Source organism: Myotis nattereri (genome assembly GCF_964212035.1).
Source record: "Myotis nattereri genome assembly, chromosome: 11".
In the NCBI taxonomy this organism is placed as follows: Eukaryota; Metazoa; Chordata; class Mammalia; order Chiroptera; family Vespertilionidae; genus Myotis; species Myotis nattereri.
In genome coordinates, this window is record NC_138086.1 from 28,939,024 (window position 1) to 28,951,299 (window position 12,276).

The 12,276-nt window shown below is 36.5% G+C and overlaps 1 protein-coding gene across 2 annotated transcripts in view; it reads left to right on the forward strand.

Moving 5' to 3' along the window:
• Positions 1-12,276, forward strand: part of TRIM24 (tripartite motif containing 24) — a 116,022-nt gene that overhangs the window by 45,684 nt on the left and 58,062 nt on the right. For both annotated transcript variants that reach the window (XM_081102315.1, XM_081102316.1), the window contains exons 3-4: positions 6,281-6,428; positions 8,205-8,337. In XM_081102315.1, coding sequence (XP_080958441.1) covers positions 6,281-6,428; positions 8,205-8,337 — 281 coding nt within the window. The remainder of the gene's footprint in view (positions 1-6,280; positions 6,429-8,204; positions 8,338-12,276) is intronic.

A 12,276-nucleotide genomic window follows, 5' to 3' on the forward strand; every position in this document is an offset into this window, starting at 1 on the left:
TTTTTAGAGTCTCTTTCTTTAAGTTCACTATTGGTGTATAGAAATGCCATAGATTTCTTGGCATTAATTTTGTATCCTGCTACATTGTCAAATTCATTTATTAAGTCTAATAGTGTTTTGATGGAGTCTTCAGGGATTTTTATGTGCAATATCATGTCATCTGCGAATAAGGACAGTTTTACTTTTCCCATTTGGATGCCTTTTATTTCTTCTTCTTGTCTAATCACAATGGCCAATACTTCCAGTACTATGTCGAACAGGAGTGGTGAGAGTAGGAATCCCTGTCTTGTTCCTGTTCTTAGGGGAAATGGTGTTAGTTTTTGTCCATTGAGTATGATGTTGGCTGTGGGTTTGTCACATATGGCTTTTATTATGTTGCGGTATGATCCTTCTATTCCCACCTTTCTGAGAGTTTTTATCACAAATGGATGTTGGAATTTCTCAAATGCTTTTTCTGCATCAATTGATATGACTATGTGGTTTTTTTCTCTCAATTTGTTTATGTGATGTATCACGTTTATTGATTTACAGATATTGTACCATCCTTGCATCCCTGGGATAAATCCTACTTGGTCATGGTGTATGATCTTTCTGATGTACTGCTGGATCTGATTTGCTAGGATTTTGTTGAAGATTTTGGCATCTATGTTCATGAGAGATATTGGCCTGTAATTCTCTTTCATGTGTTGTCTTTATCTTGTTTTGGTATTAGGGCGATGCTGGCTTCATAGAATGAGCTTGGAAGTGTTCCTTCCTCTTGGATTTTTGGAATAGTCTGAGGAGGATAGGTTTTAGTTCTTCCTTGAATGTTTGGTAAAACTCCCCTGTGAAGCCATCTGGCCCCAGGCTTTTGTTTCCTGGAAGCTTTTTGTTGACTGCTTCAATTTTTTCCAAAGTTATTGGCCTATTGAGATTTTTAGATTCTTCCTGATTGATTTTTGGAAGGTTGTATTTTTCTAGGAATATGTCCATTTCCTCCAGGTTTTCTAGTTTGTTGGAGTAGAGTTGTTCATAGTATTTTTTAACAATCATTTGTATTTCTGTGGGGTCTGTTGTTATTTAGACTCTATCATTTCTGATTTTGTTTATTTGGGTCCTCTCTCTTTGCTTCTTGGTAAGCCTGGCTAGAGGTTCATCAATCTTGTTTATCCTTTCAGAGAACCACTTCGTGGTTTCATTGATCTTTTGTATTGTTTTTTTTGGTCTTTATGTCATTTATTTCTGCTCTAATCTTTATTATCTCCTTTCTTCTGCTCACTCTGGGCTTTTCTTGTTGCTCTCTTTCTAATTCTTTGAGTTGTAGAGTTAGATGACTTACTACCATTTTTTCTTGTTTTTTGAGGTAGGCCTGTAGAGCTATAAACTTCCCTCTCAGGACTGCTTTCATTGTGTCCCATAGGTTTTGGATTGTTGTGTTTTCATTGTCATTACTTTCCAGGATGTTTTTAATTTCTTCTTTAATCTCATTGGTAACCCAATGAATATTTAATAACATGCTATTCAGCTTCCAAGAGTTTGAGTATTTTGGGTTGTTTATATTGTAGTTTATTTCTACTATTATGCCATTGTGGTCTGAGAAGATGCTTGGTTTGATTTCATCTTCTTGACTTTGGGGAGACTTTGCTTGTGACCCAATATGTGGTCTAATTTTGAAACTGTCCCATGAGCCCTTGAGAAGAATGTATATTCCGTGGCTTTGGGGTGAAATGTTCTGAAGATGTCAATTAAGTCCATCTGATCTAGTGAGTCATTTAGGATTGCTTTTTCTTTGCTGATTTTTTGTCTAGAGGATTTATTCAGTGATGTCAGTGGTGTATTAAATTCCCCTACTATGATTGTATTGTTGTTGATCTATCCTTTGATATCTTCCAGGAGTTTTTTTTTTTATGTATTTGGGGGCTCCTGCATTGGATGCATATGTTTGTCAGGGTTATATCCTCTTGTTGTATCGATCACTTTAGTATTATGAAGTGGCCTTCCTTATTTCTTGTTATGGCCTTCACTTTGAGGTCTATTTTGTCCGATATAAGTATTGCTACCCCAGCTTTTTTTTTCATTTCCATTTGCCTGAAAGATATTTTTCCATCCCTTCACTTCCAGTCTGTGTCAGTCCCTTATTCTGAGGTGGGTCTCTTGTAGACAGCAAATATATGGGTCATGTGTTTTTTATTCATTTAGCCACTCGATGTCTTTTGATTGGAGCATTTAGTCCATTTACGTTTAAAGTTATTATTGAAAGGTACCTGTTTGTAGCCATTTTTATTTTGTGTGCCTGTTTTCTTTCTTAGCTTTTTATTCTTTTTACACCATAACAAAAATTCTTATAAATGAATGAATGAATAAATAAATAAATAAAATAAAGAGAAAGGGGTGGAGGGTTAGAAACATAGCTGAGAGAGAAACATCGATCAGCTGCCTCCTACATGCCGCCTACAGGGTATCGAGCCTACAACCAAGGTACATGCCCTTGACTGAAACTGAATGAAACCCTTCAGTCTGTGGGCCGAACTCTGTCAACTGAGCCAAACCAGTTAGGGCTGTTTTTTTCTTTTGTTTCCCTTGCCCAAGAAGACTTACCCAAAATAATATTACTAAGAGCAATGTTAGAGTTTACTGCCTGTGTTTTCATCTAGGAGTTTTATAGTTTCAGTGTTATTTTTAAGTCTTTAATCCATTTTGAGTTTATTCTTTTATATGGTGTGAGAAAGTGGTGTAGTTTCATTCTTTTGCAGATATCAGTCCAGTTTACCCAACATTTATTGAAGAGACTATCTTTACCCCATTCTTGCCTCCTTTGTCATATATTAATTTACCCTATAGATATGGGTTTATTTTTGGGTTCTCTATTCTGTTCCATTGGTTTGATGTGTCTTTTTATTCCAGTACCTGCTGTTTGATTACTATAGCCTTGTTGTAATATAGTTTGAAATCAGATAGTATTATACTTTCAGCTTTGTTCCTTTTCAAGATTGCTTTGAGAACAAAGATAAAGTTTGGAATATTATAAGTTAGAGTATGGGCCTTATGGAATGTCAGTTTAAAACATCAGAAGAGGAGATGCTGTTTGTCTTGTGATGGTCTCTGAACCTTTGGCCTTAGAATCTCAGACCTCAGAGGAACAAGAGTAGGCTAGTGATGCTGATATTTCTAGTGCTGGTTTTACAAGTATTGGAAAAACTACAAGCTTGCGCTACTGTTGCTATGGAAGGAACTGCTGCTTTGTGTGGTGTGCACAGAAATTGCCAGCAAATAGGAAGCCCACTAAGAAGATTAAGTCCTTTCTTCCTCTGGCATTGCAGTACCACCTATTCTTGGAATGTAATGTGAAACCAGCTCATAAAACAAAAATATGGCTTGCTGAGTAAGAGTACTGAAGAATAGAATTGGTGCTGAAAGTAGAAATTACAGAGTTGTGTCTGTCAAGACAGAAAGCAAGAAAGACAGTAAGAATATGTGTATGCACTGGAGATTCTTAATCAAATCATCATCTTTTAAAGTTACGTGAAGTAAATAATTATCCTCTACATGGCTAGGCCACCCACTTGATAAGACAGCTTCAATTGTTTCATTTTTGCTTTTGATGTTTAAGGATTTAAATTTTTTAATTTGTATAACTACATATAAAACATTTATATAGTTCTAAAGTAAAATCTGTAGCACAGGGTGTATTCAGATCACTCAGACATCTATCCCCATCTCATCTACCTGACTACCTTGTTTATTCTCTGCCTTATAGAAAATTTCTTTAATGGTTTATCCTTTTATTTTTAATATTATTTATATATAATTTTGAGTAATTTTATGTATTAACAATATAAGCAAATAAGTCATCCCACCCAAACCCCATCTTTTCTTAAACAAGCAGTGGCATGCTTGCTTTTTCACTTTTCTTTTTGAATTTTACTTTATATAGTACTAGAGATCCCTCCCTAGCCGTATACATAGAGATCCTTTATTCATTGTGTGGAGACTGTTTTAGGGGGGGCATCCTTATTGAAGTGACATTTGAAGCTAAGAGAGTGGATGAGACCAATCTCCACATCCAACAAAAATCTACAGAATCAAAGGAAAAAGAGTGGTGGTACGATTCAGGGGCATTCAGACAGATAAGAAGATCCGGAGGTTTCGAGGAATCCAAATGATTTCTAGGAAGTAGGAGTGAGTGGCATCAAATGATGTTAGAAAGGTTGAAGATGATAAGACCTAAAAAAGGGAGGTTTTAGTTAATAGAAATATTGTCCAGGTAACTTGGAATTCGGCTAATGTAAACCACTGACTGAGGAGGAAATTTTTCCATCCCTCAATCACTAATGATATAATAACAACTTATAGGTTGTGTAACTGGAAAAACTATGTACATGGTGTAATCTAAGCTGGAAATATAGGAGCTATCTTCTTTACCCCCCGCATGCTGGGCATTCTATAAATTAGTTTGTTTTACTTCCATATATATATCATATATATATATTATATATATATGTATATTATATATACATATATACATATATGTGTATATTATATATATACATATATATGTATATGTATGTGTGTATATATATATATATATATATATATATATATAATTTAAAGAGGAAGGGAGAGGAAAGAGAGCTAGAAACATGAACAATGAGAGAGAACCATTCATCAGCTGCCTCCGTCATGCTCCACACTGGGGATTGAGCTCGCACCCCAGGCATATGTCCCGATCAGGAATCAAACCATGACCTTCTGGTTCCTAGGTGGATGCTCAACCACTGAACCACTCCAGCCAGGCTATTTTACTTTCTAAGTCTCCTTATTTATCTCCACTTCCTCTCATTTTCACCTAAACCACTGAAAAAGCCTCCTATTTGTCTCTATGCTGGAACACTTGCCCCCTTTTTAATCTCATGTCTACAATTGCAGTGGTGGTGATTTTAAAAATGCATATTTGGCCATTTCACTTACTGCTTAAAAGCTTTTAGGAGACTTCTTTAGTCAGAGACCAAATTGTCTTGTGGTCCTGTCTGACCTGGCTGTTGCCTGCTATGTCACCAGCTTCTCTTGCCAGTCTTCCCCTTGATCTCTCCACTTTAGCCATACTACTTTTCTGTCAGCACTTTGAACCTGCTATGGTCTTTTTGCTGGAGGCTTTTGTACATACTGTTCTCTCTGCCTAAAAGGCTTGTCATCAGTAATTGATGACTCAACTTTCATATTTTGGTGCTAATATGATCTCCTTAGAGAAAGCCTTGTCTGAATAATCTCACCTCTCACTTTTCCCCATCTCTGCAACCCCACTAAAGTGAAATCAGTTTCCCCAACTGTACGTTGTTAACAGTGTCTCATACCTTTTCTTTTATAGCACTTCTCAGTTTGTAATTATGTATTAGTGTGATTATTCCAGTAATGTTTGTCTCATATATAATCTTCACAACTACTCAGTAAATTCTGTATTACTACCATCATTTTAAACATGAGCATTTTAAACGAGCCTATGTGGCTTGGTTGGGCGGCGTCCTGTGCACCAAGAAGTTGCAGGTTTGATTCTCAGTCAGGGCACATACCTGGGTTTTGGGCTTGATCCCTGGTGCGGGGCATGCAGGGGATAGCCAATCGATGTTTACCTCTCACATCAATGTTTCTCCTTCTCTCCCCATTTCCCTTCCTCTCTCCCTCAAAATCAATTTAAAAATCTTAAATAAATAAGCATAAGCATTCTAAATGCCCAAGAGTACTCAGCTGGGGGAACTGGGATTTGAACCCATATTCCATCTGTGAGACTCGGTATCACTGTGCTTGCTTTTCCTGATAGTTGTAACCTCAACACTTAGCATAGTGCCTGCAATATTTGCTGTATGGTACTAAGGACAGTGTCCTTGTATTTCCATTTCATATGTTTATAGTTTAAAACATAATATCAGACCCTAGCCAGTTTTATCAGTGGTTAGAGCGTTGGCCCTCAGACTGAAGCGTCCTGGTTTCGATTCTGATCAAGGGCACATACCTTGGTTGCAGGCTCGATCCTGGCCTCAGGTCATGGCATGTGTGGGAGGCAACCAATTAATATTTCTCTCTCTCTGTCTCACCCCCTCCCTTCCACTCTGTCTAAAATTCAGTGGAAAAAATATCCTCGAGTAAGGATTAACAAAACAAAATAAGCATAATGTCAGTTTAAATTTACAAACCCTGTTTGGAAGGTAACTGATAGAGTCAAGTATGGTTGTATCATTTACATATGACTAGTATTGTGACCACCTTTTCATTTTTCTCAAAAATTGATGTGATATGTTTCTTTTAGGTGTGTACAAGCTGTGAGGACAATGCAGAAGCTAATGGGTTTTGTGTAGAGTGTGTTGAATGGCTCTGTAAGACATGCATCAGAGCTCATCAAAGGGTGAAGTTCACAAAAGACCATACTGTGAGGCAGAAAGAGGAAGTATCTCCAGGTAATGAATTAGTTCTTTTAATCTCTTTTTCTCTATTCCTCCCACCATTTTTTTTTTTTTCCTTTCTACGCTGACATGTTTTGATACACTGATAAGCAAATATTATGTGCTTGGGAAAAAATATTAAATGTGTTTACAAGTTGTGAAGAGAATTGGACAGAAAAATAAGAGGTTATAAACAGACTCTTAAAGAAACGCAAATGGTTGATGAATGTGTCGTTTCCATCTCCGTTATTAAAGAAATGCACCTAAAGATTGTGAAATATTTCTTTCTTTTTAAAATAAAACTGGTGAAGATTAAAAATATTGAGAAAATCTTATTAGTAAGCTAATAGTCTACCCGAGTAGGAGTACAAATTGGTACAGTTTTTTGGAGTGCTGTTTAATTATGTATATATAAATTACCGTTTGGCCCAACAATTCTATTACTAGGAATTTGTCTTACAGAAACATTCAATGACTTTTACATTTCATTTGTTTGTTTCAACACTAACACACAATATTGAAATATGAGAAACATTTAAATGACCACTACCAGGTAGTATATCCTTTTGATGGAATACTGTCTATATATACAAAAGCCTAAGCCACTGTCCAACTGGTAGCTATGACGCGCACTGACTACCAGGGGGCAGACGCTCAACGCCGAGCAACAGCAACTTTGCAGAGTGCCCTCTTGCACTCCAGATCCCCTCGAGGGATTTCAAACTGCCGGTTTTGGCCCAATCCCCTCAGGCCAGGCCGAGGGACCCCGCCTGCCGGAGGGACCCTGCTCACTCCACAGATGCCCTTGGAGCCCTGCCACTGCCCCAGGTGCAGCTGGCTGGGGAGGGACAGCAGGAGGTTGGCTCCAGGGCATGTCCAGCCCATCTTGCCCAGTCCTGCCCTGCCAGCCACCTTCTAATAATTTCCTGTCAGTGTGCACGAATCTGTGCACTGGGCCTCTAGTATAGTTAATATATACATAGATGTATTTACTAACATAGAAAGATAGCTAACATAGAGGTAAGTGGGGAAAAAAAACAGTTTACAAGACAATAAGTATAGTGCTATTTTTTAAATTTTATAAAACAAAATACCCACTAATATATATAGTTATGTAGAAAAACAGCCAAAGGAACACATACCAGGTTATTAATATTGATTATCTCTGAAGGTGAGATTATTTCTGAAATGTTTGGATTTTACTTTAAATTATTAGATAACTGTTTAATTAATCATATTTATTTGTATTCTGGTTTTTTCCATTTAACATTATAGTAAGTATTGCCCAATTTTATTCCTATTCTGGTTAACTATTGTAAAGTTACATGGATGACTGTATAATAGTGAAAACTTTATAATTACTTGTGTTGATGGGTATCATTTGTTAGTATTTTTGCAAAAGTGGTGAAATTTCTTTTTTTAAACCACATCTTTATTATATTTTCTGAATTGCATTTTTAAAAATGTCCCCCTGTACATGGAATAAAAAACATCAAATTGGTTCACACTCACTTATCTGGGCCATTAAGACTTTTTAATTTTATAAAGCATATTTTTAACCACATTTTTTTCTGAATTATAATTGGAATTTACAAATTGGAAAGTGAAGAGCTCATTTATATTTTCCTTCTGAAATGCCAAGAATACTTAACATTTTAACAGATGTAAAACCTAGAAGTAGTGATGTTGTTGATTAAATTGTTTGTAGTTCTTTTATATCTCAGTAGAATCTAATTATTTACTATTCAATTACGTTAATTTTCCTTTTTTTGGCTCTCATTGTTTCTCCAGAAGCAGTTGGTGTGACCAGTCAGCGACCAGTATTTTGTCCCTTTCATAAGAAGGAGCAGCTAAAGCTTTATTGTGAAACATGCGACAAACTGACATGTCGGGATTGTCAGTTATTAGAACATAAAGAGCATAGGTACCAACATCTTTCATTATATACATAGATTTGTAATATAGCTTTATGAAAGTAGAGGACTGCTGGCACCCAACCAAATGGCAGTCTGCAGATAATGTTTTGTTTGGCCTATTCAGGAACTAGAGGCCTGTTGCATGAAATTCATGCACTGGGATGTGGGGGGGAGAGGGGGGTCCCTCAGCTCAGCCTGCACCCTCTCGCAGTCCGGGAGCCCTTGGGGGATGTCTGACTGCTGCAGAGGCGGGAGAGTCTCCTGCCACTGCTGCTGCATTCACCAGCCGTGAACCTGGCTTCTGGCTGAGCGGCGCTCCCCCTGTGGGAGCGCACTGATCACCAGGGGGCAGATCCTGCGTTGAGCATCTACCCCCTGGTGGTTAGTGCACATCATAGTGACTGGTTGACTGGTTGATTATCTGCCCACTGGTGGTCAGTGTACATCATAGCGACTGGTCGACCATCTGATCGTCTGCCCCCTGGTGGTCAGTGCATGTCATAGCGAGTGGTTGAGCAACCTTAGCATTCATTAGCATATTACGCTTTGATTGGTTGAACGGACGACCGGACACTTGGCATATTAGGCTTTTATCATATAGGATATTTCAACTTTGGCACTATTGACATTTTGGGTCAGAGATAATTCTTTGGGGGCTGTTCGATGCTTTATGTGGTATTTAGCTGCATCTCTGACCTCTATTCACTAGATTCCAGTAGCATCCTCCCAGTTGTCACAACTGAAAATGCATGGTCCTGGGAGCAAGATCACCCTGAACTAAGAACCACTAGCCCCCACATATTGTTTTACTTATTTTATTTTTTTAATTTTTATATATTTTTATTTCAGAGAGGAAGGGAAAGGGAGTGAGAGATAGAAACATCAATAATGAGAGAAAATCATTGATCAGCTGCCTCCTGCATGCCCCCTATTGGGGATTGAGCCCAAAACCCCAGGTATGTGCCCTTGACGGGGAATCAAACCATGACCTGCTGGTTCATAGGTTGATGCTCAACCACTGAGCCATGCTGGCTGGGCTAAAGTACACTTTAGACAGAAGAAAAATGGGAGATGATGTGTGTTATTTTAAATAAAAACAGTTAAAATAAGCATTTGTAAATCTGAATAAATATTGACTTAGAAAGCGATAAAAATATCTAGTTGGTTTGCATTATGTGTGTTGTATATCACACAGCAGACATGTTAGGACAGTGGTCGGCAAACTCATTTTAGTCAACAGAGCCAAGTATCAACAGTGCAACGATTGAAATTTCTTTTGAGAGCCAAATTTTTTAAACTTAAACTATATAGGTAGGTACATTGTTATTTACTTAATTAGGGTACTCCTAAGGCTTAGGAAGAACCACACTCAAGGGGCCAAAGAGCCACATGTGGCTCCCGAGCCGCAGTTTGCGGACCACGGTGTTAGGAGGATGTGGAGTTCATGGTCTAAGGCTTATGAATAATTTAGGATGGAGGGTAAAAATATAAAAATCAATATTAGGTGATAAGTCAAGATCTGTGTTGTATAATATCTGGAGTAGTCACTGAAAGAATAGTAAAAGTATTTTGGGGGGGGAGAATAGAATAATTAATAATTAATCAGTCTAAACACAGGTCAAAGAAAGAAAAAGCAACAAAGAGCAGATTATATAAGAACTTGATAGATCTATAAATGTATTGTAATTATAATAAATGTAAATAGATAAAATGTTCAAAATATTTCAGGCTGGATAAGAAGAAAATAGAAAGTCTGTTGCTTTTTATAAGAGAAACATCTAAAACCTGAGTATATAAAAAGGACAGATAAAGATGTGCCATACAAACACCAACCAAAGGCAAGTTGGCATAGCAAAATGCATTGAGATAAAGGGGGAAACTTTATAATGAAAAATGGTTTTCTTAATCTAAAAGATACAACAGTTCTAAATTTATGCCCTTTAAAATATATAGAGAAAAAGAAAATAATAAAAAGAAAAATATGTAAAGAAAAATAACAACTTAGAACAAGTAAACAAATCTACAGTTAGAGTGGGAAATTTAGCATCTCAATAATTGACAAAACAAGCACACTAAAAATAAGGATTTTTCCATAAAATTCAAATAACAATTAATAAATAACCTCATGGACATTAAGAAATACTGTACCCAATACACATTCTTTTCAAACATAAATAGGAAGAATTTAATCATTCCAGAGCAGTCTTAAATTTCAAAGGATTAAAATCATATAAAGTATTGTGTAAACTCTGCAGTTAATCTGGAAAATAATAATAGATGAGAAAAATCTCCAAATATTTGAAAATGAAGGAATACAGTTCACATGAAAACAAAATGTAATGATGTATTATCCTGGATGGTATCCTGGATTAGAGGGAGAAGAAATTATAGAGGACATTAGTGAGACAAATGACATAATTGGTATATGGTCTGTAGATTAGATGGAAGTATTATCTCAATGTCAATTTTCCTATAATTATGGAAACAATAATCTTCCTATAAACAATAGAAGATCCTTTTGAGGAAATGGCATACTAATTATTAAGGAATTAAAGGGCTGTTGAGGAGGCAATATTTGAAAAACTAAGCAGTGTTAAAGGTATATGTGAGAACTCTGTTCTATTGCAAATTTATCTTTAAAATTATTTCAAAATTAGTTAATAAAGTGTAAAAAAAGAAATCCTGATACAGTATACTAGAAAATATTTTTATCTGAATGATAATGAAAATATTTCTGAAATATACTGCTAAAACCATGATTAGAAAGAAATATACAATTGCATATATTAAATAGGATTAAAAAGTGAATGTGTTAAACATTTATCTCAAGTTAGAATGAGTAAATTAAACCTTAAGTAAGTGGGGAAAGGGATATAATAAAGACAAGTGCAGAAATTAATGAAATAGTTAAAGCCAAAAATTAGATCTTTCAGAAAGACTAGTAAAATTACCAAATCTTTTTATGAGTGATTAAGAAGGAAGCAGGCCCAAATAATAGGAATAAGGGGGTATTTTGTAAAGGAATTAAAAAATATAAAAGGATATCTGTAAAAATGGGAGATATCTGTAATACTATCATTAGTAAAAAATATATTTAAGAAATTAAAATGATATCAATAGAAAATTTTTACATGAAATGGGATAATTCTTAGAAAGTACAGCTTACCAAAACTAGTACAAAAAAACAAAGAAAATTAGATTAGTCCTTCAATTTCATGTAAATCCATGATTTATAATTTTCCCATAAAGTAAAATACAAATCCAGGTAAACTTCACTGATTATGAGGAGTAAAAATAGAAAATTACAGAGCGGTCTCACCCATGAGATGAACCTAAAAATTCTAAGCAGTTGTAAAGTATATTATTGTCTACCCACTATGCTGTACACCTGAAACTAATACAAAATAATATTGAATGTAAACTGTAATCTATACTAATAAGAGGGTAATATGCTAATTAGACCAGGCCGACGGGCCATCTTCCGGACAAAGCCATGTCATGGGGACCCAGGCAGAGGCAGCTAGGGGCGATCAGGCCAGCAGGGGAGAGCAGTTAGGGGAAAGATCAGGCTGGCAGGGGAGGGCCGTTGGGGGCATTAGGCAGGCAGGTGAGTGGTTAGGAGCCAGTGGTTCTGGATTGCGAGAGGGATGTCTGACTTCCGGTTTAGGTCCGATCCCGGGGAATCAGTCCTAAACCGGCAGTCAGACATCCCCCTAGGGGTCCTGGATTGGAAAGGGTGCAGGCCGGGCTGAGGGACACCCCCCATGCACGAATTTCGTGCACTGGGCCTCTAGTTGAATAACAAAATTCGAAGAGATAAATTGGGAAACCAAATTCAGTAGTATTATGATTTTTGGATAATGTAATCACAACCAAGTTGGCCTTATTAATAGTACAAAGTTTATTTAATGTCTGAAAATCATCATATAATTCATATGTTTAAAGAC